Source organism: Salmo salar, chromosome ssa10 (assembly GCF_905237065.1).
Source record: "Salmo salar chromosome ssa10, Ssal_v3.1, whole genome shotgun sequence".
In the NCBI taxonomy this organism is placed as follows: Eukaryota; Metazoa; Chordata; class Actinopteri; order Salmoniformes; family Salmonidae; genus Salmo; species Salmo salar.
The window spans coordinates 123,566,733-123,594,647 of NC_059451.1; the positions used below are offsets into that span (position 1 = coordinate 123,566,733).

The 27,915-nt window shown below is 43.4% G+C and overlaps 1 protein-coding gene across 1 annotated transcript in view; it reads left to right on the plus strand.

The window, feature by feature from the left end:
* Positions 1-1,305: 1,305 nt before the first annotated feature.
* The window catches only part of LOC106561822 (bestrophin-1), a 29,147-nt gene continuing 2,537 nt past the window's right edge, over positions 1,306-27,915 (plus strand). The window contains exons 1-8 of the mRNA XM_014126080.2: positions 1,306-2,133; positions 4,529-4,623; positions 17,094-17,327; positions 18,485-18,639; positions 18,764-18,841; positions 19,804-19,956; positions 20,210-20,290; positions 20,928-21,079. Coding sequence (XP_013981555.2) covers positions 1,982-2,133; positions 4,529-4,623; positions 17,094-17,327; positions 18,485-18,639; positions 18,764-18,841; positions 19,804-19,956; positions 20,210-20,290; positions 20,928-21,079 — 1,100 coding nt within the window. The 5' untranslated portion in view covers positions 1,306-1,981. The remainder of the gene's footprint in view (positions 2,134-4,528; positions 4,624-17,093; positions 17,328-18,484; positions 18,640-18,763; positions 18,842-19,803; positions 19,957-20,209; positions 20,291-20,927; positions 21,080-27,915) is intronic.

Genomic DNA, 27,915 nt, shown 5'->3' on the forward strand with positions numbered 1-27,915 from the left:
TGAGTATATATATCATATACAATCTATCTGATCAATCCATCTATTGTTATCTGATGGACACAATGGGAATATAGATAAAGGATTTTACTGATATCGCTATAAATGTATGTGATGCCCAGTGAGTATATTGTAAATATGATATACAATCGATCTGATCACTCTGTAATTAACGTAAAGATTGAATAGAGTGATTTTTCGATAAAGTAATATAAATATTCTGAATATGTTTCTCGACTGAGTTGGACAGCAAACATTTTTTTTTTTTTTTAGGCTCTATTGATTAATTGTGGATATCTCTGTAGATTGGTGAGGAGAACACGCTCGTTCTAACGAACTGGAGCGGAATCAGTGGAATGTTAACAAATACATCAAACACGTGGTTTCCAGGTGTTTCATGCCATTCCATTTGCTCCGTTTCCGGTTATTATTAAGAGCCGTTCAAAGTTTATAGATGACTCTCGGTTAATTACCAACATATTACTTCCCCTCTCTCTCCATCTTCCGCTGAACTTTACCCTCAATAGCACCATGTCTTCAGATAGTGGATCCATGAGCTAATATCTATAAGAATTGTCTCTCTGAATAGTTTTGTTATCAAGTAGATATGTGGATCGATTCAGCCATATGTGTCACTATCAGTGTTTTGGAAAGTTGACTTGTAAAGCAAACAGAGAAAGTGACAGTAGTTGACCATTTTGATACAATATGGGCAGCTTTCTCTATGACAACCAGTCAACTACTCCATCCAGCTAACCAGCCAGCCAGCCAGCCAGATATCCAGCCAGCCAGCCAGCTATCCAGCCAGCCAGCCAGCTATCCAGCCAGCTATCCAGCCAGCCAGCCAGCTATCCAGCCAGCCAGCCAGCCAGCTATCCAGCTATCCAGCCAGCCAGCCAGCTATACAGCCAACCAGCTATCCAGCTATCCAGCCAGCTATCCAGCCAGCCAGCCAGCCAGCCAGCCAGCTATCCAGCCAGCTATCCAGCCAGCCAGCCAGCTATCCAGCCAACCAGCCAGATATCCAGCCAGCCAGCCAGCTAACCAGCTATACAGCCAGCCAGCCAGATATCCAGCCAGCCAGCTAACCAGTCAGCCAGCCAGCTATCCAGCCAGCCAACCAGCTATCCAGCTATCCAGCCAGCTATCCAGCCAGCTATCCAGCCAACCAGATATCCAGCCAGCCAGCTATCCAGCCAACCAGATATCCAGCCAGCCAGCTATCCAGCCAGCTATCCAGCCAGCCAGCCAGCTATCCAGCCAGCTATCCAGCCAGCCAGCTATCCAGCTATCCAGCCAGCTATCCAGCCAGCCAGCCAGCCAGCCAGCTATCCAGCCAGCCAGATATCCAGCCAGCCAGCTATCCAGCCAACCAGCCAGTCAGTAGTTGACCATTTTGATACACCAAGGGCAGCTTTCTCTGTGACAACCAGTCAACTACTCCAGCCAGCTATCCAGCCAGCGAGCCAGCTATCCAGCCAGCCAGCCAGCCAGCTATCCAGCCAGCCAGCTATCCAGCCAAACAGCCAGTCAGTAGTTGACCATTTTGATACAATAAGGGCAACTTTCTCTGTGCCAGCCAGTCAACTACTCCAGCCAGCTAACCAGTCAGCCAGCCAGATATCCAGCCAGCCAGCTAACCAGTCAGCCAGCCATACATCCAGCCAGCCAGCTAACCAGCCAGTCAGTAGTTGACCATTTTGATACATTTACATTTAAGTCATTTAGCAGACGTTCTTATCCAGAGCGACTTACAGTAGTGAATACATACATTTCATACATTTTTTTGTTTGTTGTACTGGCCCCCCAAGGGCAGCTTTCTCTGTGCCAGCCATTCAACTAGTCATCCATCCATCCATCCAGCCAGCCTGCCAACCAACCACCCAGCCAGTCACCCAGCCATCCATCTATCCATCCACCTATCCATCCATCTATCCAGATTTCCAGCCAGCCAGCCAGCCAGCCTGGCCAGGGAAGGGTAGTGATGACGGTAACGTACTCGCGGAGGGTTGCAGACGCGGGGCTAGGGACCTTCTCTCATCTGCTCCTCCGATGGAAGGGAAGCATCTACAAGCTGCTGTGGAGAGAACTGATCATCTTCACTACACTGTACTACTCCTTCAGCATCATATACAGGTAACCCCGTCATTTACACAGTTAACCGGTCATTTACACAGGTAACCCCGTCATTTACACAGGTAACCCCGTCATTTACACAGGTAACCTCACAATGTACACAGGTAACTACATAATTTACACAGGTAACCTCACAATTTACACAGGTAACCTCACAATTTACACAGGTAACTCCGTAATTTACACAGGTAACCTCACAATTTACACAGGTAACTCCGTAATTTACACAGGTAACCCCGTCATTTACACAGGTAACCTCGTCATTTACACAGGTAACCTCATCATTTACACAAGTAACCCTGTAATTTACACAGGTAACCTCGTAATTTACACAGGTAACCTCGTAATTTACACAGGTAACCTCGTCATTTACACAGGTAACCTCATCATTTACACAGGTAACCTCGTCATTTACACAGGTAACTGCGTCATTTACACAGGTAGCCTCGTCATTTACACAGGTAACCCCGTCATTTACACAGGTAACCTCATCATATACAGGTTACCTCGTCATTTACACAGGTAACCTCACAACTTCACAGGTAACCTCGTAATTTACAGAGGTAACCTCGTAATTTACACAGGTAACCTCGTCATTTACACAGGTAACCCCGTCATTTACACAGGTAACCCCGTCATTTACACAGGTAACCTCGTAATTTACACAGGTAACCTCGTCATTTACACAGGTAACCTCGCAATTTACACAGGTAACCCCGTCATTTACACAGGTAACCCCGTCATTTACACAGGTAACCTCATCATATACAGGTTACCTCATCATTTACACAGGTAAACTCAACCTTTACACAGGTAACCTCATCATTTACACAAGTAACCTCGTAATTTACACAGGTAACCTCGTAATTTACACAGGTAACCTCGTCATTTACACAGGTAACCTCATCATTTACACAGGTAACCTCATCATTTACACAGGTAACTGCGTCATTTACACAGGTAGCCTCGTCATTTACACAGGTAACCCCGTCATTTACACAGGTAACCTCATCATATACAGGTTACCTCGTTATTTACACAGGTAACCTCACAACTTCACAGGTAACCTCGTAATTTACAGAGGTAACCTCGTAATTTACACAGGTAACCTCGTCATTTACACAGGTAACCCCGTCATTTACACAGGTAACCCCGTCATTTACACAGGTAACCTCGTAATTTACACAGGTAACCTCGTCATTTACACAGGTAACCTCATCATTTACACAGGTAACCTCAACATTTACACAGGTAACCTCGTCATTTACACAGGTAACCCCGTCATTTACACAGGTAACCCCGTCATTTACACAGGTAACCTCGTAATTTACACAGGTAACCTCATCATTTACACAGGTAACCTCATCATTTACACAGGTAACCCCGTCATTTACACAGGTAACCTCATCATATACAGGTTACCTCATCATTTACACAGGTAAACTCAACCTTTACACAGGTAACCTCATCATTTACACAAGTAACCCTGTAATTTACACAGGTAACCTCGTAATTTACACAGGTAACCTCGTAATTTACACAGGTAACCTCGTCATTTACACAGGTAACCTCATCATTTACACAGGTAACCTCATCATTTACACAGGTAACTGCGTCATTTACACAGGTAGCCTCGTCATTTACACAGGTAACCCCGTCATTTACACAGGTAACCTCATCATATACAGGTTACCTCGTTATTTACACAGGTAACCTCACAACTTCACAGGTAACCTCGTAATTTACAGAGGTAACCTCGTAATTTACACAGGTAACCTCGTCATTTACACAGGTAACCCCGTCATTTACACAGGTAACCCCGTCATTTACACAGGTAACCTCGTAATTTACACAGGTAACCTCGTCATTTACACAGGTAACCTCATCATTTACACAGGTAACCTCAACATTTACACAGGTAACCTCGTCATTTACACAGGTAACCCCGTCATTTACACAGGTAACCCCGTCATTTACACAGGTAACCTCGTAATTTACACAGGTAACCTCATCATTTACACAGGTAACCTCATCATTTACACAGGTAACCCCGTCATTTACACAGGTAACCTCATCATATACAGGTTACCTCATCATTTACACAGGTAAACTCAACCTTTACACATGTAACCTCATCTGATCTAGAAGAGAGACGGTCTATCTTACTTGTATAAATAAACCTCTTTACAGTGACCACGCGTTTATGTATTTATTTGCTTATATTGCTGGTCCCTTCAAATCAAAGATCACAGCAACTTTGTACAATCAAATGCCAGGGACCTTTTGTGGGAATATTAGTCTCCCTTATCTTTTTTGCAATTGTTGTCACTCCCTCCCTATCATGTTCAATCATACAGGAGCTTAGTTAACTTTGTGACAGAACTGTTCTCTCCAGGTTTGTGTTGAATGAGGGTCAGAAGAGGCTGTTTGAGAAGCTGGCCATCTACTGTGACCGTTACGCAGAACTCATCCCCGTGTCCTTCGTGTTGGGTGAGAATACTGTTCTGTTCTGCTCTGTTCTGCTCTGTTCCGTTATGCTCTGCTATGTTCTGTTCTGCTCTGTTCTGCTCTGCTATGTTCTGTTCTGCTCTGTTCTGCTCTGTTCTGCTCTGTTCTGCTCTGCTATGTTCTGTTCTGCTCTGTTCTGTTCTGTTCTGTTCTGCTCTGCTATGTTCTGTTCTGCTCTGTTATGTTCTGTTCTGCTCTGTTCTGCTATGTTATGTTCTGTTCTGTTCTGCTCTGTTCTGTTCTGCTCTGTTCTGCTCTGTTATGTTCTGCTCTGTGATGCTCTGTTATGTTATGCTCTGTTCTGTTATGTTCTGTTATGTTATGCTCTGTTATGTTCTGCTCTGTTCTGCTCTGTTATGTTCTGTTATGTTCTGCTCTGCTATGTTCTGTTCTGCTCTGTTCTGTTCTGCTCTGTTCTGCTCTGTTCTGCTCTGTTATGCTCTGTTCTGTTCTGCTCTGTTATGCTCTGTTATGTTCTGCTCTGTGATGCTCTGTTATGTTATGCTCTGTTCTGTTATGTTCTGTTATGTTATGTTCTGTTATGTTATGCTCTGTTATGCTCTGTTATGTTCTGTTATGTTATGCTCTGCTCTGTTCTGCTCTGTTCTGTTCTGTTCTGCTATGTTATGTTATGCTCTGTTATGTTATGCTCTGTTATGCTCTGTTCTGTTATGCTCTGTTATGTTATGCTCTGTTATGTTCTGCTCTGTTATGCTCTGCTCTGTGATGCTCTGTTATGTTCTGCTCTGTTATGCTCTGTTATGTTATGCTCTGTTATGTTATGCTCTGTTATGCTCTGTTATGTTATGCTCTGTTATGCTCTGTTATGTTATGCTCTGTTATGCTCTGCTCTTTTATGCTCTGCTCTGTTATGCTCTGTTATGTTCTGCTCTGTTCTGCTCTGTTATGTTCTGTTATGTTATGCTCTGTTATGTTATGCTCTGTTATGCTCTGTTATGTTATGCTTTGTTATGTTATGCTCTGTTCTGTTATGCTCTGTTATGCTCTGTTATGTTATGCTTTGTTATGCTCTGTTATGTTATGCTTTGTTATGCTCTGTTATGTTATGCTCTGTTATGCTCTGCTCTGTTATGCTCTGTTATGTTATGCTCTGTTATGTTCTGCTCTGTTATGTTATGCTCTGTTATGCTCTGCTCTGTTATGCTCTGCTCTGTGATGCTCTGTTATGTTCTGCTCTGTTATGCTCTGTTATGTTATGCTCTGTTATGCTCTGTTATGCTCTGTTGTTATGCTCTGTTATGCTCTGTTATGTTATGCTCTGTTATGTTATGCTCTGTTATGCTCTGTTATGTTATGCTCTGTTATGCTATGCTCTGTGATGCTCTGTTATGCTCTGTTATGTTATGCTCTGTTATGTGATGCTCTGTTATGTTATGCTCTGTTATGTTATGCTCTGTTATGTTATGCTCTGTTATGTTATGCTCTGTTATGTTATGCTCTGTTATGCTCTGTTCAGATGTATTCTATGCTGTCTAACTGATTTGTACACAGCAGGGTTGGGGTCGACTCCATTTCTGAAATTCCAATTGTCCTCATTGCTTTTACAATCGGATTGTAATTTCTTTTTCACTTCCTGAATTGAAGTGGAATTGACCCTGGTGCTCAGTAATCATTTAGCCGCTCACTCTCAGTCAACACTTCTCAAGCACAAACAACCTCCTCTGACAGACGTCATCAACAATTCTGAACTTCCTCTCCACAAAAACTTTAGCAGGTTACAAATAAACACAGTGCGGTAGTGTAATAGTGTTGGGGTCAAAGAGCACCATTTTGAGGTCTCTGTACAGAGCCTCCTCTCTTTTCATTGTTCTGTCTTTGAAAGCAAAGAATGTAAAAAGATTCAAATAGGTACATATGTACAGTTGAAGTCGGAAGTTTACATACACCTTAGCCAAATACATTTAAACTCAGTTTTTCACAATTCCTGACATTTAATACTAGTAAATATGTCCTGTCTTAGGTCAGTTAGGATCATCACTTTATTTTAAGAATGTGAAATGTCAGAATAATAGTAGAGAGAATGATTTATTTCACCTTTTATTTCTTTCATCACATTCCCAGTGGGTCAGAAGTTTACATACACTCAATTAGTATTTGGTAGCATTGCCGTTAAATTGTTTAACTTGGGTCAAATGTTTCAAGTAGCCTTCCACAAGCTTCCCACAATAAGTTGGGTGAATTTTGGCCCATTCCTCCTGACAGAGCTGGTGTAACTGAGTCAGGTTTGTAGGCCTCCTTGCTCACACACGCTTTTTCAGTTCTGCCCACAAATGTTCTATAGGATTGAGGTCAGGGCTTTGTGATGGCCACTCCAATACCTTGACTTTGTTGTCCTTAAGCCATTTTTCCACAACTTTGGAAGTATGCTTGGGGTCATTGTCCATTTGGAAGACCCATTTGCGACCAAGCTTTAACTTCCTGACTGATGTCTTGAGATGTTGCTTCAATATATCCACATAGTTTTTCCTGCCTCATGATGCCATCTATTTTGTGAAGAGCACCAGTCCCTCCTGCAGCAAAGCATCCCCACAACATGATGCTGCCACCCCCGTGCTTCACGGTTGGGATGGTGTTCTTCGGCTTGCAAGCGTCCCCCTTTTTCCTCCAAACATAACGATGGTCATTATGGCCAAACAGTTCTATTTTTGTTTCATCAGACCAGAGGACATTTCTCCAAAAAAGTACAATCTTTGTCCCCATGTGCAGTTGCAAACCGTAGTCTGGCTTTTTTATGGCAGTTTTGGAGCAGTGGCTTCTTCCTTGCTGAGCTGCCTTTCTTTTTATTTTACCTTTATTTAACTGGCAAGTCAGTTAATGTAACGTGGGTCTTTTAAAGGAGACCAAGGCGCAGCGTGTGTAGTGCTCATATTTACTTTTTAATGAATACACTTTAACAAAACAATAAAACAACCTACAACAGTTCCGTAAGGTTCACTTGACTAAACGGAAAACAACTACCCACACCCACACATGAAAAACAGGCTGCCTAAGTATGGCTTCCAATCAGAGACAACGATAGACAGCTGCCTCTGATTGGAAACCATACCCGGCCAAAACATAGAAAACAAAAACATAGAAATAGAAATCTAGAAAACCCCACATAGAAACAGAAAACAAACCACCCAAAACACCCACCTGTCACTCCCTGACCACTCTACTATGGAAAATGACCTCTTACAAGGGTCAGGACGTGACAGTACCCCCCCCCAAAAGGTGCAGACTCTGATTGCACCCAAACAAAACCCAACATAAACAACCCCAAACTCAAAGGGAGGGCAGAAAAAAAAAAAGTCTATGGCGGCTCATGTGCTACACCCAGAAACTTCCTCTCCCTCCGATCCTCCAACAACGGAGGTGGCTCCGGCTCAGTGCGTAACACCCGTTCCGCCCGCAGATCACGCCGCTTCTGTAACACTGGCCTGTGGCTCATTATCGGAGGAATCGGACTGTAGATCATTATCGGAAGCTCTGTGCTGTAGACCACCGCTGGAGGTTCTGACCTACAGGCCGCCGCTGGAGAATCTGGGCTGCAGGCCGCCGCTGAAGGCTCCGGGCTGCAGACCATATACATTTACATTTTACATTTTAGTCATTTAGCAGACGCTCTTATCCAGAGCGACTTACAAATTGGTGCATTCACCTATAATATCCAGTGGAACAACCACTTTACAATAGTGCATCTAAATCTTTTAAGGGGGGGGTTAGAAGGATTACTTTATCCTATCCCAGGTATTCCTTGAAGAGGTGGGGTTTCAGGTGTCTCCGGAAGGTGGTGATTGACTCCGCTGTCCTGGCGTCGTGAGGGAGCTTGTTCCACCATTGGGGTGCCAGAGCAGCGAACAGTTTTGACTGGGCTGAGCGGGAACTGTGCTTCCTCAGAGGTAGGGAGGCAAGCAGGCCAGAGGTGGATGAACGGAGTGCCCTTGTTTGGGTGTAGGGCCTGATCAGAGCCTGAAGGTACGGAGGTGCCGTTCCCCTCACAGCTCCGTAGGCAAGCACCATGGTCTTGTAGCGGATGCGAGCTTCGACTGGAAGCCAGTGGAGAGAGCGGAGGAGCGGGGTGACGTGAGAGAACTTGGGAAGGTTGAACACCAGACGGGCTGCGGCGTTCTGGATGAGTTGTAGGGGTTTAATGGCACAGGCAGGGAGCCCAGCCAACAGCGAGTTGCAGTAATCCAGACGGGAGATGACAAGTGCCTGGATTAGGACCTGCGCCGCTTCCTGTGTGAGGCAGGGTCGTACTCTGCGAATGTTGTAGAGCATGAACCTACAGGATCGGGTCACCGCCTTGATGTTGGTGGAGAACGACAGGGTGTTGTCCAGGGTCACGCCAAGGCTCTTAGCACTCTGGGAGGAGGACACAAGGGAGTTGTCAACCGTGATGGCGAGATCATGGAACGGGCAGTCCTTCCCCGGGAGGAAGAGCAGCTCCGTCTTGCCGAGGTTCAGCTTGAGGTGGTGATCCGTCATCCACACTGATATGTCTGCCAGACATGCAGAGATGCGATTCGCCACCTGGTTGTCAGAAGGGGGAAAGGAGAAGATTAATTGTGTGTCGTCTGCATAGCAATGATATGAGAGACCATGTGAGGATATGACAGAGCCAAGTGACTTGGTGTATAGCGAGAATAGGAGTGGGCCAAGAACAGAGCCCTGGGGGACACCAGTGGTGAGAGCACGTGGTGCGGAGACAGATTCTCGCCACGCCACCTGGTAGGAGCGACCTGTCAGGTAGGACGCAATCCAAGCGTGCGCGGTGCCGGAGATGCCCAGCTCGGAGAGGGTGGAGAGGAGGATCTGATGGTTCACGGTATCAAAGGCAGCAGATAGGTCTAGAAGGATGAGAGCAGAGGAGAGAGAGTTAGCTTTAGCAGTGCGGAGAGCCTCCGTGACACAGAGAAGAGCAGTCTCAGTTGAATGCCCAGTCTTGAAACCTGACTGATTAGGATCAAGAAGGTCATTCTGAGAGAGATAGCAAGAGAGCTGGCCAAGCACGGCGCGTTCAAGAGTTTTGGAGAGAAAGGAAAGAAGGGATACTGGCCTGTAGTTGTTGACATCGGAGGGATCGAGTGTAGGTTTTTTCAGAAGGGGTGCAACTCTCGCTCTCTTGAAGACGGAAGGGACGTAGCCAGCGGTCAAGGATGCGTTGATGAGCGAGGTGAGGTAGGGGAGAAGGTCTCCGGAAATGGTCTGGAGAAGAGAGGAGGGGATAGGGTCAAGTGGGCAGGTTGTTGGGCGGCCGGCCGTCACAAGACGCGAGAGTTCATCTGGAGAGAGAGGGGAGAAAGAGGTCAAAGCACAGGGTAGGGCAGTGTGAGCAGGACCAGCAGTGTCGTTTGACTTAGCAAACGAGGATCGGATGTCGTCAACCTTCTTTTCAAAATGGTTGACGAAGTCATCCGCAGAGAGGGAGGAGGGGGGAGGGGGAGGAGGATTAAGGAGGGAGGAGAAGGTAGCAAAGAGCTTCCTAGGGTTAGAGGCAGATGCTTGGAGTTTAGAGTGGTAGAAAGTGGCTTTAGCAGCAGAGACAGAAGAGGAAAATGTAGAGAGGAGGGAGTGAAAGGATGCCAGGTCCGCAGGGGAGGCGAGTTTTCCTCCATTTCCGCTCGGCTGCCCGGAGCCCTGTTCTGTGAGCTCGCAGTGAGTCGTCGAGCCACGGAGCAGGAGGGGAGGACCGAGCCGGCCTGGAGGATAGGGGACAGAGGAAATCAAAGGATGCAGAGAGGGAGGAGAGGAGGGTTGAGGAGGCAGAATCAGGAGATAGGTTGGAGAAGGTTTGAGCAGAGGGAAGAGATGATAGGATGGAAGAGGAGAGAGTAGCGGGAGAGAGAGAGCGAAGGTTGGGACGGCGCAATACCATCCGAGTAGGGGGAGAGTGAGAAGTGTTGGATGAGAGCGAGAGGGAAAAGGATACAAGGTAGTGGTCGGAGACTTGGAGGGGAGTTGCAATGAGATTAGTGGAAGAACAGCATCTAGTAAAGATGAGGTCAAGCGTATTGCCTGCCTTGTGAGTAGGGGGGAAGGTGAGAGGGTGAGGTCGAAAGAGGAGAGGAGTGGAAAGAAGGAGGCAGAGAGGAATGAGTCGAAGGTAGACGTGGGGAGGTTAAAGTCACCCAGAACTGTGAGAGGTGAGCCATCCTCAGGAAAGGAACTTATCAAGGCGTCAAGCTCATTGATGAACTCTCCAAGGGAACCTGGAGGGCGATAAATGATAAGGATGTTAAGCTTGAAAGGGCTGGTAACTGTGACAGCATGGAATTCAAATGAGGAGATAGACAGATGGGTCAGGGGAGAAAGAGAGAATGTCCACTTGGGAGAGATGAGGATTCCAGTGCCACCACCCCGCTGGCTCGATGCTCTAGGGGTATGCGAGAACACGTAGTCAGACGAGGAGAGAGCAGTAGGAGTAGCAGTGTTATCTGTGGTGATCCATGTTTCCGTCAGCACCAGGAAGTCTAGGGACTGGAGGGTAGCATAGGCTGAGATGAACTCAGCCTTGTTGGCCGCAGACCGGCAGTTCCAGAGGCTGCCGGAGACCTGGAACTCCACGTGGGTCGTGCGCGCTGGGACCACCAGGTTAGAGCGGCAGCGGCCACGCGGTGTGGAGCGTTTGTATGGCCTGTGCAGAGGAGAGAGAACAGGGATAGGCGGACACATAGTAGACAAGCTACAGAAGAGGCTACGCTAATGCAAATGAGATTGGAGTGACAAGTGGACTACACGTCTCGAATGTTCAGGAAGTTAAGTTTACGTTGCAAAAATGTTATTGACTAAAATGATACAGTACTGCTGGCTGGTGGAGTAGGCTAGCTAGCAGTGGCTGCGTTGTTGACTTTGAACGTGTAGCTGGCTAGGTAACCTCGGTAGTTTCAGTACTACACCTTGTGATGATACAAAGCAACTTTGTAGCTAGCTAGCTAACATAACACTAATCAAGACGTTCCTTGTAGTGTATTTAGTTTCAACAATGCTGCTCGTCGGTAATAGTTGGCTAGGTTAGGAAAAATGGCGTCGCGGGGGACGGAAATAGCTGGCTAGCTAACCTCGATGGCTGGCTAGCTAACAATTATCAATTAACAATTATCAAGCTATGACAAAGACAACTAGGTAGCTCGCTAGGTAACACTGCACTAGTCAAATCGTTCCGTTGTGAAGTATTAGTAACTACAGCGCTGCTAGTCGGTAACGGATGGCTATCTGGCAGTGGGTTAATGATGACTCAAAGCACGGGGAGTTGACTCAGGCCTCACCCCTGGCCCAGCCCGTGTGCCCCCCCAATTTCTTTTGGGGGGGGGGGGGGCTGACTCTCGTTCTTCCCAGGTAGGCTCCGGTATCTCTCGATTACCTGGCCCCAGGTCCAATTTCTCCTCTCCGTCCACTCACTATGTGACCAGGTGTCCATTTCAGCCCGGGCACGCCGCTTGACCACCGCTGGAGGCTCCGGACGGAAGAGCGTCGCCGGTGGCTCCGGACTAAAGAGCGTCACCTTAGGCTCCGAACTGGGAGGCGTCGTAATAGGTTCCAGACTAATGACCGTTGCTGCTGGCTCCATGCCATGGATCATCTCTACAGGTTCCGCGCCAAGGATCATCACTGGAGGCTTCTTACCATGGATTATTCTTACAGGCTTCGTGCCATGGTTTATCCCTACAGGCTCCGGACCATTTATAATCCCTCCAGGCTTTTTGCCAAGGATTATTTCTTCAGGTTCCGGGCCATGGATTACCTCTACAGGCTTTGTGCCATGGAATATCCCTACAGGCTCCGGGCCATGGATCATCACTAGAGGCTTAGTGCCATGGATCGTCTCTACAGGAGTCGGACCATCGATTATCACTGGAGGCTTTGTACGTGGAGCAGGAACCGGTCTCACCGGACTGGGGAGACGCTCTGAGGACCGAGTGCTCAAAGCAGGCACCGGCCGTACTGGGATATGGAGGCGTACTGGAGGGAGAGTGCGAGGAGCAGGCACCGGCCGTACAGGATGATGGAGGCACACTGGAGGGGGAGCACGAGGTGCAGGCACAGGACGTACTGGATGATGGAGGCGCGCTGGAGGGAGAGCGCGAGGAGCAGGCACAGGATGTACTGTGCTATGGAGGCGCACTGGAGAGAGAGTGCGAGAGGCAGGCACATCCTCACCACACAAAGCACGGGGAGTTGACTCAGGCCTCACCCCTGGCCCAGCCCGTGTGCCCCCCCAATTTCTTTTGGGGGGGGGGGGGCTGACTCTCGTTCTTCCCAGGTAGGCTCCGGTATCTCTCGATTACCTGGCCCCAGGTCCAATTTCTCCTCTCCGTCCACTCACTATGTGACCAGGTGTCCATTTCAGCCCGGGCACGCCGCTTGATCCAATCATGGTATTTCTGTAACGTGGGTCGTCTAAAGGAGACCAAGGCGCAGCGTGTATAGTGCTCATATTTACTTTTTAATGAAGACACTTCAACAAAACAACAAAACGACCGACAACAGTTCCGCCCCAGGTTATGTCGATATAGGACTTGTTTTACTGTGGATATAGACAATTCTGTACCTACTTCCTCCATAATCTTTACAAGGTCCTTTGTTGTTATTAGTCTGGGATTGATTTGCACTTCTCGCACCAAAGTACGCTCATCTCTAGGAGACAGAATGCGTCTCCTTCCTGAGTGGTATGACGGCTGCGTGGTCCCATGGTGTTTATACTTGCGTACTATTGTTTGTACAGATGAACGTGGTACCTCCAGGTGTTTGGAAATTGCTCCCAAGGATGAACCAGACTTGTGGAGGTCTACAATTTTTCTCTGAGGTCTTGGCTGATTTCTTTTGATTTTCCCATGATGTCAAGCAAAGAGGCACTGAGTTTGAAGGTAGGCCTTGAAATACATCCACAGGTACACCTCCAATTGACTCAAATTATGTCAATTAGCCTATCAGAAGCTTCTAAAGACATGACATCATTTTCTGGAATTTTCCAAGCTGTTTAAAAGCACAGTCAACTTAGTGTATGTAAACTTCTGACCCACTGGAATTGTGATACAGTGAATTATAAGTGAAATAATCTGTCTGTAAACAATTGTTGTAAAAATTACTTGTGTCATGCACAAAGTAGATGTCCTAACCGACTTGCCAAAACTATAGTTTGTTAACAAGAAATTTGTGGAGTGGTTGAAAAACAAGTTTTAATGACTCCAACCTAAGTGTATGTAAACTTCCGACTTCAACTCTATATTGTTAAGTTGTATGTGTTGGGCTTTATCTGAGATTATTATTTGCAGAGTCGTGTACATTTGTTCCTTGACTAGCACCATTCATTCTCACTGTTGATAATTCCAATGCCTTAACTTCTAATAGTAACTGTATCCTTTAGGGATTTGGGAGAGAGTGAGATGATTGCCATCTTAGAACCAACATATTTTTTTTTGCAGGAGTGTTGCCTGCCAGCAGTAATCATCTCTGATTAATTGAGAGCTGCAAGGAACTATCATCGTTAAGTGACATAGTAGATGCAAAGCGTTGAATATTTACATTCATCCACTTCAAAATGAATTTTGTCCCAGAAGCATTTAACTGCAGGGCAATCCCACATCATATGAAGGAATGTGTCTACCTGATTTTGGGGACACAGTGAACAGTTGGGAGTTAGGGCCAATTTCATCATAAAACATTTCCTTGGTGTTAAATACAGTTTGTGAACAAACTTAAAATGTATAAGTTGATGGTTGGGATTACGGGATGCTATGGTCATATTTTTCCATATTCTGTTCCAATTATTATACCTTTAAAGTTAAAGGGTTGTTCAGATTGAATTTGATCTGTGGACCATACTTTTTGATTTGGCTATCTCAGAATATGAGCTTTCCAAAAGATGTTTATATATTATAGAGATCAGTCCTTTTTGGAGCCCAGATCATTTATTTATAAATCCCATCATTGGGTGTTTCAGTAGTTATGTTTTCCCAAGGGACTCCATAGGCCAGCATGGTGATATGTATGTGACTTTCAAATCTTGGAATGTTCTCAAACCATTACTGTCCATGATATCGCCAAGGGTACGGATTCCACATTTGAACCATTGGGGGGGATGCCCTCCAGATCGCAAGGCATTATTGTGAAACATTGGAGTATTGGCATGCCATTTTGTTTCCAAGTTACATTGTTTTTAAATGTTATACCAAAATAGAAATTGTTTTAGTAATAATAGGACCAAGGCGTAGTTTACATTGTTTAAGGGATATGTCAGTGAAGACCACCTCTTCCAGGGTAATAGGAGACACCATATTTCTCTCTATACTCAGGTAGGGGGCGGAAGAATCATGTCTAAACCAATTTAGGATGGGGTGAAATGCTAGTGCCTGGAAACACAATTTAAAGTTCGGTACGGATAGTCTTCCTACGTCTTTCCCCCTTTGTAAGTTTATTCGTTTTTAGTTTTATTCGTTTTACCTTCCCATATACATTTTGAAATGGAACTATGGATTTTATCCCAATTGCCAGAAGGGGGAGAAATGGGAAGTATTGAACTACAGAAATTCAGCCGTGGAAATATATTAATTTTGAGAATAGAAATTCTGCCGGTTAAAGCAACTGGGATATTAGTCCATCTACTGAGGTAGGATTCAATTGATTTGAGCTTTCTGTTAACATTTCTGGTAATGGTTTTCTCTAAGGAAGGAAATGTCTTTACTCCCAAATATTTAAAATGAGAAACGATTGGGATTCCATAAGTAGAGATGGAGTCCTACATCGGGGTCTTGATAGGGGCTGATTTGGTAAGATTTTATTTCATAACGAGATGGAGCTGAATTTATCTATGATCTTCAATGTATTTGGGAGCGATTGAGATAAATTGTAATTTACACTGAACAAAAAATATAAATGCAACATGTAAAGTGTTGGTCCCATGTTTCTTGAGCTGAAATTTAAAAAAAAATCCCAAAATTGGACAAAAAGCTTATTTCTCTAATTTTTTTTGCACAAATTTCTTTGTATTCCTGTTAGTGAGCATTTCTCATTTGCCAAGATAATCCATCAACCTGATAGGTGTGGAACACCACAAGCCACTTCCAACATCATTTTAGAGAATTTGGCCAATGTCCAATTGGTTTCACAACCGCAAGCCATGTGTAACCATACCAGGCCAGGACCTCCACATGCAGCTTCTTCACCTGCGGGATTATCTGAGGGGTGGGGAGGGGGAGTGCTGAGGTGTATTTCTGGGCTGGGACTGGCTCCCCAGTGGATGGGCCAGCTGCCATGTGGGTAGGCCTATGTCCTCCCAGGCCCACCCATGGCTGCACTCATGCCCAGTCATGTGAAATCCATAGATTAGGTCCTAATGAATTTATTTCAATTAACTGATTTCCTTATATTAACTAACTCAGTAAAATCTTTGAAATTGTTGCATGTTGCGTTTATATTTTTGTTCAGTGTAGTAAAATATCGTCCACGTATAACGATATGAAGTGATCAGTACATTTTGGAAAAATGTATGTTATTTCCTTCGATTGACGAATTGCCTGGGCCAGGGGTTCGATGGATAATAGTTGGCCCAGCTTCGTCCGGGTTAGAGGAGGGTTTGGGATATCCTTGTGCCAAGGCACTCTAGCAACTCCATGTGGCAGGCCGGACGCCTGCACGTTGACTTCGGTCACCAGTTGTATGGTGTTTCCTCCGACACATTGGTGCGGCTGACTTCCGCAGTGCGGCTTGGCAGGGTCGCGTTTCAGAGGACGCATGGCACTCGACCTTTGCCTCTCTCTCTCGAGTCCGTAGGGGAGTTGCAGCGATAGGACAAGACTGTAACTACCAATTGGATGTCACGAAAAAGGGGTAAAAAGTAAATAAATACATTAATAAAAAAATAAAAAATAAATACATTAATAAAATAGCAAAGGAGATATCAGATTGCCTTGTCTGCTGCTTCTAGTGATTCTGAACAGAGCAGATATTGCCTGTTATAGCTATGGCTGAGGGATTGTCATATAGTATTTTAATCATGTTAATTAAATTAGAGCCAATTCCCATAAATAATACAATGTATTATTATCACGTCATATTGCGTTACACCTGCAGGCTATGACCGGCAACATGTTACTGTTAAAGGGAAACTTTACATTCATCTTCTCCAGTGAAAATGACACATTTTTGTGTTTAAGTAGTAAAACATATAGAGGAAGATAAGCGTTTCCAATGACATCAACCAATTAGTAGTTAATTAGTAGGCAAGCCCCCCCCCCCCCCCATGATTGGTTAAAATCACACGATGCAGACTGACGATGTCACTGGAAACACTTATCTTCATCTATATGTTTTACTGCAAAACATGTTGATGTTGGGGTGCTGGAGATGATGAGTATGCAGTAGAAACATGGTGACATTTCCCTTTTTAATGTCATTGATAAATAACATTTTTTTTTTTTGTCGTCTCCATGTGTGTTTGTCTCCCGCAGGTTTTTATGTGACCCTGGTGGTGTCTCGGTGGTGGGGTCAGTTTGAGAGTGTTCCCTGGCCGGACCGGTTGGGTGCGCTGGTGGGCGCTCACATCCGTGGTACCGATGAGACTGCCAGGCTGACCCGCCGGACCCTGATGCGGTACGCTAACCTGTCCGGCGTGCTCATCTACCGATCGGTCAGCACGGCGGTCTACAAGAGGTTCCCCACCATGAAGCACCTGGTGCAGGCAGGTACGACCTACGACCTCAAGCCCATGACCCCTAACCCTTACCCTCGTTGACTTCTAGGGTACGACACCAAACCTAGCCATAACCCTTTAACCTAGTTGACCCCAAGAGGTTCCCCACCATCAACCACCTGGTGCAGGTACTGTACGTACGCTGTGATGTCATATACAGCCAGGTACGCTGTGATGTCTGATGTCACAACGCTCAAGCACCCTAGAGTTAAAACACACAGCTCAACAGACTCTACAGGGCAGAGCAAAATAGCACATCTCACCTGCAGCCTGTATTCATTTGTCTATTTCAGTATTCTCAGTGCCACCCAAACAGATACCACAGCTAGTGCTAAACTAGCTTGCTTGTAATCTAGAACATTACATTTACACTTTAGTTTAACTCTTTTTAAAACATGTTATATAAGCAGGTACATTGGCTGAGAACACATTCTCATTTACAGCAAAAACCTGGGGATGAATGAGCCAATTGTAAGCTGGGGATGATTAGGTGGCCATGATGGTAAGATTGGGAATTTAGCTAGGACACCAGGGTTAACACCCCTACTCTTACAATAAGTGCCATGGGATCTTTAGTGACCACAGAGAGTCAGGAGATGCATTTTAACATCCAATCCAAAAGACAGCACCCTACACAGGGCAACGTCCCCAATCACTGCGCCGGGGCATTATTTTAGACCAGAGGAAAGAGTGCCTCCTACTGGCCCTCCAACACCACTTCCTGCAGCATCTGGTCTCCCATCCAGGGATGGACCAGGGACAACCCTGCTTAGCTTCAGAAGCAAGCCAGCGGGAGGGATGCAGGATGCTATGCTACTATAGTGAAGAAGTAACAAAGTAAGAGGGGAGTTCCTCGATGCTGTAGCCAGCTGCTATTATTAGGTCATAATATTGGTTATCACGGTAAATAGCCAGTATCCACCCACCCAGATCAAGCTTAGTCCTGGACTACAACACTCTGTCAATTTGAGAATGACACCTAGAAGTAGGTTAAATCTGGGCTCTTACAGAAGGTTTGACGCTCCTCCCTAATTCCTACCCTTCGTGTGTGTGTGTGTGTGTGTGTGTGTGTGTGTGTGTGTGTGTGTGTGTGTGTGTGTGTGTGTGTGTGTGTGTGTGTGTGTGTGTGTGTGTGTGTGTGTCTCTCAGGCCTGATGACAGCAGAGGAACATAGGCAGTTGGAGGAGTTGCCCTCACCTCATAACAAGTTCTGGGTTCCTTGTATGTGGTTTGTTAACCTGGCACTGAGGGCCCGCACCGAGGGACGCATCAACAATGATGTGGCGCTATCAGCCATTCTCAATGTAAGTTTCTCTCTCTGTGTGTGCCTGTGTGCCTGTGTGTGTCTGTGTGTGCCTGTGTGTGCCTGTGTGTGTCTGTGTGCCTGTGTGTGTTTTTCAGATTTTACATCTTATCTCCTCTCTGCAGGAATTAAATACATTGCGGACACAGTGTATGAAGCTATACAGTTATGATTGGATCAGCCTACCCCTTGTGTACACCCAGGTTCTGTTATCTACGTGTAGTAATGGTAGTAGTAGTAGTAGTAGTAGTAGTAGTAGTGGTATTAGTAGTAGTAGTAGTAGTAGTAGTGGTAGTGGTAGTAGCAGTAGTGGTGGCAGCAGTAGCAGTAGTAACTACCAATAGTTGTTGTAGTAGTAGTAGTAGTAGTAGTGGCAGTAGTAGTAGTAGTAGTAGTAGTAGTAGTAGTAGTAGTAGTAGTGGAGGCAGCAGTAGCAGTAGTAACTACCAATAGTTGTTGTAGTAGTAGTAGTAGTAGTAGTAGTAGTAGTAGTGGTAGCAGTAGTAGCAGTAGCAGTAGTAGTAGTAGTAGTAGTAGTAGCAGTAGTGGTAGCAGTAGTAGTAGTAGTAGTAGTGGTGGCAGTAGTAGCAGTAGTAACTACCAATAGTTGTTGTAGTAGTAGTAGTAGTAGTAGTAGTAGTAGTAGTGGCAGTAGTAGTAGTAGTAGTAGTAGTAGTAGCAGTAGCAGTAGTAGTAGTAGTAGTAGTGGTAGCAGTAGTAGCAGTAGCAGTAGTGGTGGCAGTAGTAGTAGTAGCAGTAGTAGTAGTAGTAGTAGTGGTAGCAGTAGTAGTAGCAGTAGTAGTAGTAGTAGTAGCAGTAGCAGTAGTAGTAGTAGTAGTAGTAGTGGTAGCAGTAGTAGCAGTAGTAACTACCAATAGTTGTTGTAGTAGTAGTAGTAGTAGCAGTAGTGGTAGTAGTAGTGGTGGCAGTAGTAGCAGTAGTAACTACCAATAGTTGTTGTAGTAGTAGTAGTAGTAGCAGTAGTAGTGGCAGTAGTAGCAGTAGTAACTACCAATAGTTGTTGTAGTAGTAGAACTAACACTAAAATAGTAAACATCGATCTTGATCCCACAAATTCTGTGTTAATGAAATCATGTGTCTGTTATTGTCAGTCATGAGGAACTAACTACAGGAACCTGGGTTGTAAGTACTTCCTCTCTGTTAGGTGGTGACAGTGGCGGTCTACAGTTTCTTCCTGGCGTGTCTGATTGGTCGACAGTTCTTAGACCCCGCCCAGGGCTACGCTGGTCATGACATCGACTTCTACCTGCCTGTCTTCACCCTGCTACAGTTCTTCTTCTACGTGGGCTGGCTCAAGGTGGGGAGAGATGGGAGGGAGGGAGGGAGGGAGGGAGGGAGGGAGGGAGGGAGGGAGGGAGGGAGGGAGGGAGGGAGGGAGGGAGGGAGGGAGGGAGGGAGAGGTGGTTGGATGGATGGATGGATGGTTCACTGATTGATACACAATCGCACATACACACAGTTATTTTCACAATATGACAGAATTACTTCATGATGTATAAAATGCACATTCTGCTTCATTGTGATGTGCCATTTGGTATTTTTGTGGACAGGTAGCAGAACAACTGATAAACCCGTTTGGGGAAGACGATGATGATTTTGAAACCAACTATCTGGTTGATCGTAATCTACAGGTTTGGCTGCCTCCATTTTTAAAATCAATTCTTCTGCTCTATCGATTTCAGTTTCTCTCTCCATTCATTACAATGCATTATAGTAGTCTGTATAATTATAGTAGCCTGTATAAAAATGTGGGATGGACCTCTCTGTCTGTAAGAAGAGAGCTACATTCTCTTTTATTTATTTAGAAAGCAATCTGACCCTTCATATGTAACTTCATTAGGTTAAGAATTATAAGTTACTAAACCCTGTTCTCAGGAATGGATAGCACTAAAGATCTCCCCAGTCTCCACAGATTTGGGAAAATCAGATTTTTTTTTTTGCCCCCTAATTTTGTGGAACAATCTGTAGAGTTCACTGCAATTACATGTGCTGGTGCCACTCAAGCAGATTACATTATAGATTAAGGACCTCTATGTAGTTGAATGTGATTGCTTTTATTAATAATCATAATACAAAATTAGTTTTCTAAATGTTTTTGCTAGACCAGTCCAGGATTGAGACTTGGGTTGTGTTCATTAGGGCAGAACCGAAAACAACAGGGAAAAAACCCATCCTAGTAGTCCCTCCCTATTTCAGACTGTTTTCTTCCGTTTGATGCCAAATGAACACAATACTGTACTACCTCCTATCCTGTTCTATCCCTCCCAGGTGTCCCTGCTGTCTGTGGATGAGATGTACGACACTATCCCATTGGTAGAGAGGGATAAGTACTGGAACGAATCAGAGCCCCAGCCTCCATACACTGCAGCCAGCGCAGAGCATCGCAAACCTTCCTTCATGGGCTCTGCCTTGGACATCAGGTACCTTACACACAGATACAGACAGACACACTCACACCTATTGGACCCGATTCCCAGACCCCAATTAAGCCCATTCCTAAACTAAAAATATATTTTGTTTCAATGGAGAGTCTTGCAGGAGTAGACCTAATCTTTGTCATAACAAGCTTAATAAGATCTATGCATATAAAATGCCCAGTAACTTCGTTTTTTTTTGGTTTGTATTTATTCTATTTTTTGTATATATTCATTTTTAAAAACAAATGTGTTTTTAACCCCTCCCCTCTTCGGAGGACAAATATCTTTTGTTTTTTTTTACAGATTTTTTGCTACATATACATACATTTTACAAGACATAACGCCTCCGTTTCCATTCATAATATCATTAACAAATATAATACACATTTTTTTGTCCATAAAGAAAGTTTTTTTAATGAATTTGTTTATCTGAGTTTAACCATAACATTTGTTGTAATATTTGTTCTATATTTTCTGGAGGATAAAACTGAAATTGTAATGAGCTTTGTATGGCTTGGGCGATACTTTAAACAAAATTTTATTTTCAATTAGTGGGAAATGAGAAGTTGTAATCTGTATGTAGGCAAAAAAGCAATTTTTGAACAAAGGATGAGCCTTTCTAAATAATCTACTGGAGAACCATTTTGGGTTTAAGTATAACTTATGCATGAGTGAAGCTTATAGTGAGAGGTTTAAAGCTTTAATATTTAATATTTAATCATTTTAGCACCACAAACTCATCTTCATTATATAAATAGGCATGTTTAATTTTGTCTAGCTTAGCATTCCAAATAAAATGAAGTATTCTTTGCTCATATGATTTAAAAAACGAGTAATATGGAGTAGGCCGTGCCATAAGTAAGTAAAACTGTGATAGGACCAAAGAGTTAATCAATGTGATTTTTCCATAAATAGACAAGTATTTACCTCTCCATGGTTGCAGAATCTTATCTATTTTTGATAACTTTCTATTGAAATTAATTGTGGTAAGTTCATTTATATTTTTTGAGATGTGAATACCAAGTATGTCTACTTCACCATCTGCCCATTTTATTGGTAAACTACAAGGTAGTGTAAACACTGTATTTTTAACAATACAATATGTAATATGGTACACTTGTCATAATTCATTTTAATCCAGAGAGGCTAGAAAAGTGATCAAGATCTTTAATGTGACTGTGCAGGGATCCAGATTGTGAACTTAAGAAAAAACTAGAGTCATCGGCATACATTGACACATTTTTTTTTTATCCCCTGGATTTCTAACCACTTAATGTTCTTGTTGGATCTAATTTTAATAGCTAGCATTTCAATGGCCATAATAAATAGATATGGAGACAATGGACAGCCTTGTTTTACACCTCTTAAAAGCGCAATACTTTCTGAGAAGTAACCATTATTTACTATTTTACATCTGGGGATGCTGTACATAACTTTAACCCATTGTATACAATTACAGGATCTGCTGTACCTATGTTGTGCAAAAAAAGTCAATTATGAATTATTTTGTCTTAGTTAAGAACAAATTGTCATCCAATAGGCGTTGATTAAATTTCCAATATCCCCGCCCATGTGGAAATTCTGTAAGAGTTATATTGAGGTCGATTAGATGGTGGTCCGATCGCACTCGGTCTCCTATTAATACTTTTTAAAACTTTTGATGCCAACAAGAATGAGACCAGGAAGTAATCAAGACGGCTAGCTTGATTAAGCCTCCTCCATGTATATCTCAGTAGGTCAGGATATTAAACCTCCTCCATGTATATCTCACTAGGTCAGGATATTAAACCTCCTCCATGTATATCTCACTAGGTCAGGATATTAAACCTCCTCCATGTATATCTCACTAGGTCAGGATATTAAACCTCCTCCATGTATATCTCACTAGGTCAGGATATTAAACCTCCTCCATGTATATCTCACTAGGTCAGGATATTAAACCTCCATGTATATCTCACTAGGTCAGGATATTAAACCTCCTCCATGTATATCTCACTAGGTCAGGATATTAAACCTCCTCCAGGTATTTTTCACTAGGTCAGGGTATTAAACCTCCTCCATGTATATCTCACTAGGTCAGGATATTAAACCTCCTCCATGTATATCTCACTAGGTCAGGATATTAAACCTCCTCCATGTATATCTCACTAGGTCAGGATATTAAACCTCCTCCATGTATATCTCACTAGGTCAGGATATTAAACCTCCTCCATGTATATCTCACTAGGTCAGGATATTAATTCCTCCTCCTTGTATATCTCACTAGGTCAGGATATTAAACCTCCTCCATGTATATCTCACTAGGTCAGGATATTAAACCTCCTCCATGTATATCTCACTAGGTCAGGATATTAAACCTCCTCCATGTATATCTCACTAGGTCAGGATATTAATTCCTCCTCCTTGTATATCTCACTAGGTCAGGATATTAAACCTCCTCCATGTATATCTCACTAGGTCAGGATATTAAACCTCCTCCAGGTATTTTTCACTAGGTCAGGATATTAAGCCTCCTCCATGTATATCTCACTAGGTCAGGATATTAAAACTCCTCCATGTATATCTCACTAGGTCAGGATATTAAACCTCCTCCATGTATATCTCACTAGGTCAGGATATTAAACCTCCTCCATGTATATCTCACTAGGTCAGGATATTAAACCTCCTCCATGTATATCTCACTAGGTCAGGATATTAAACCTCCTCCATGTATATCTCACTAGGTCAGGATATTAAACCTCCTCCATGTATATCTCACTAGGTCAGGATATTAAACCTCCTCCATGTATATCTCACTAGGTCAGGATATTAAACCTCCTCCATGTATATCTCACTAGGTCAGGATATTAAACCTCCTCCATGTATATCTCACTAGGTCAGGATATTAAACCTCCTCCATGTATATCTCACTAGGTCAGGATATTAAACCTCCTCCATGTATATCTCACTAGGTCAGGATATTAAACCTCCTCCATGTATATCTCACTAGGTCAGGATATTAAACCTCCATGTATATCTCACTAGGTCAGGATATTTAAGCCTCCATATATCCACTAATTCCAATATATCCATGACATTCATGATTTCCTTAAGTGCTTGAGGGTGATAGTTTGTAGAGTGATTTCCTTTACGATCCATTGAGGTACTTAAAACCGTATTTTAATCTCCCACCATAATAATCAATTATTTTGTTGCTTGTGAGCTCAATAGGTTATTATATATACATTTTAGAAGAAGTGTGGATCATCCTTATTTGGCCCATATAGATTAATTAGCCAGATCTGTTTTTGGTCCAGTAGCATATAATAATCCATCTTCCTTGCGGATCTGTTTGCACAATCGGATCAAAATTTGTATTAATTAGTATAATCACCCCTTTTGAGTTTCTTTGCCCATGACAGAAATATATTTCTCCTTCCCAGTCCTTTTTCCACCCAACCTCATCTATACTTGTAGAATCAGTTTCCTGTAAAACTAAAATAGATATTATATTCTTTCTCTTTTAGCCATGTAAAAATGTATCTTCTTTTATTATGATCTACTAAGCTATTACAATTATAATTTGCTATACTTATTTCCCCACTTACAATAATAATACCCAAGTTTCAATTATACTTCCCACAACCAATGTTTGTAAACTTATCATTAAAAAGCACCATGATGACTAAGTGTCCATATAGCTGTACCATAATATTTGCACCTTTTAAGCATACTGTAGCTGCAACCATGTAAACCTCCAGTTGTCCTAATATTGCACCCACTAAAACCTCCCCCCCATATCTAGGTCTGTTGTCACTAAGACGATCAGACCATTCTCCCTGACTCATGACACACCTTTGCATCCCAAGGCAAAACTATAAGCATGTCCTTTTTTTATGGCCATTACATGCAAGACATATTTCATGTAGTCCTCATTATATCCTGTTGTATTCCTATCAGCAGAGGGACATGTAGTCATTATATCCTGTTGTATTCCTATCAGCAGAGAGACATGTAGTCATTATATCCTGTTGTATTCCTATCAGCAGAGAGACATGTAGTCATTATATCCTGTTGTATTCCTATCAGCAGAGAGACATGTAGTCATTATATCCTGTTATATTCCTATCAGCAGAGGGACATGTAGTCATTATATCCTGTTGTATTCCTATCAGCAGAGAGACATGTAGTCATTATATCCTGTTGTATTCCTATCAGCAGAGGGACATGTAGTCATTATATCCTGTTATATTCCTATCAGCAGAGAGACATGTAGTCATTATATCCTGTTGTATTCCTATCAGCAGAGAGACATGTAGTCATTATATCCTGTTATATTCCTATCAGCAGAGAGACATGTAGTCATTATATCCTGTTGTATTCCTATCAGCAGAGAGACATGTAGTCATTATATCCTGTTATATTCCTATCAGCAGAGAGACATGTAGTCCTCATTATATCCGTTGTATTCCTATCAGCAGAGAGACATGTAGTCATTATATCCTGTTGTATTCCTATCAGCAGAGAGACATGAAGAAGGAAAAAGGAACATAGATTCTAAAGGCCGCTAATGACTGCAAGTAAAAATGTGTCTTAGGCATCACGCTGCCCATAAAGGAATACCCAAGTTTAACTTACAATCGACTCTGACACAGCCATGGCACATTTTAGCCAAAGCAGCAGCTACTCTTTCTGGGGTCCAGCAAAAATCAAGGCAGTTTATACAATTTTTTTGGGGAAACATTACAACACATTCACAGATTTCACAACACACTGTGTGCCCTAAGGCCCCTACTCCACCACTACTACATATCTACAGTACACTGTGTGCCCTAAGGTCCCTACTTCACCACGACCACATATCTACAACACACTGTGTGCCCTCAGGCCCCTACTCCACCACTACCACATATGTACAATACACTGTGTTCCCTCAGGCCCCCTACTCTACTACCACATATCTACAACACACTGTGTGCCCTAAGGCCCCTACTCCACCACATATCTACAGTACTGAATCCATGTGTATGTATAGTGTGTGTGTGTGTGTGTGTGTGTGTGTGTGTGTGTGTGTGTGTGTGTGTGTGTGTGTGTGTGTGTGTGTGTGTGTGTGTGTGTGTGTGTGTGTGTGTGTGTGTGTGTGTGTGTGTGTGTGTGCGCTAATGTTTGTGTTGCTTCACAGTCCCCGTTATTCCATAAGGTGTATTTTTATCTGTTTTGTAAATCTGATTCTCCTGCTGCATCAGTTACTTGATGTGGAATAGAGTTCCCTGTAGTCATGGCTCTATGTAGTGCTGTGTGCCTCCCATAGTCTGTTCTGGACCTGGGGACTGTGACGAGACCTCTTGTGGCATGACTTGTGGGTTATGCATGGGTGTCTGAGCAGTGTGCCAGTAGTTTAGACAGACAGCTCGGTGCATTCAACATGTCAATATCTCTCATAAATAAAAGTTGTGATGAAGTCAATCTCTCCTCCACTTTGAGCCAGGAGAGATTGACATGCATATTATTAATATTAGCTCTCTGTGTACATACAAGGGCCAGCCGTGCTGCCCTGTTCTGAGACAATTGCAATTTTGGACAGACTTCTCCCCATTTCAGCTACTGCATCAATATGTTTTGACCATGACAGTTTACCATCCAGGGTTACTCCAAGCAGTTCAGTCATCTCAACATGCTCAATTTCCATATTATTTATTACAAGATTTAGTTTAGGTTCAGGGTTTAGTGAGTGTTCTGTTCCAAATACAATGCTTTAAGTTTTAGAAATATTTAGGGCTAACTTATTCCTTGCCACCCACTCTGAAACTAACTGCAGCTCTTTGTGAATTGTTGCAGTCATTTCAGCCTATGTAGTAACTGGCGTGTATAGTGTTGAGTCATCCGCATACACTCTGGCTTTACTCAAAGTCAGTGGCATGTCGTTAGTAAAAATTGAAAAAAGCAAGGGGCCTAAACAGCTACCATGGGGAATTCCTGATTCTAACTGGATTATGTTTGAGAGGCTTCCATTAAATAACACCCTCAGTGTTCTTTAAGACAAGTAACTATTTATCCACATTATAGCAGGGGGTGTAAAGCCATAACATATACGTTTTTCCAGCAGCAGACTATGATCGATAATGTCAAAAGCTGCTCTGAAGTCTAACAAGACAGCCCCCACAATAATTTTGTCATCAATTTCTCTCAGCCAATCATTAGTCATTTGTGTAAGTGCTGTGCTTGTTGAGTGGCCTTCCCTATAAGCATGCTGAAATTCTGTTGTCAATTTGTTTACTGTGAAATAAGTTTACTAAGGGTTGGTAACAGGCTGATTGGTCGGCTAATTGAGCCAGTAAAGGGGGCTTTATTATTCTTGGTTAGCGGAATGACTTTAGCTTCCCTCCAGGCCTGAGGCAACACACTCTCTAGTAGGCTTAAATTGAAGATGTGGCAAATAGGAGTGGCAATATCGTCTGCTATTATCCTCAGTAATTTTCCATCCAGATTGTCAGACCCCGGTGGCTTGTCATTGTTGATAGACAACAACAAAAAAAGTAGCCTCTTCCACACTGACTTTACGGAATTCAAAGTACAATTCTTATCTTTCATAATTTGGTCCGAAATAGTTGGATGTGTATTGTCAGTGTTTGTTGCTGGCATGTCATCCCTAAGTTTATCTTGCCAATGGAAAAGTCATTGAAGTAGCTGGCATTATCAGTGGGCTTTGTGATGAATGAGCCATCTGATTCAATGAATGAAGGAGCCGAGTTTATTTTTTTCACCAAAAATTTCATTTAAGGTGGTACCAGTGGTAGTCTTTTTACTACCGTTCTTTATATTATTTATCTTTGTTTCATTGTATAGTTTATTTTTATTTA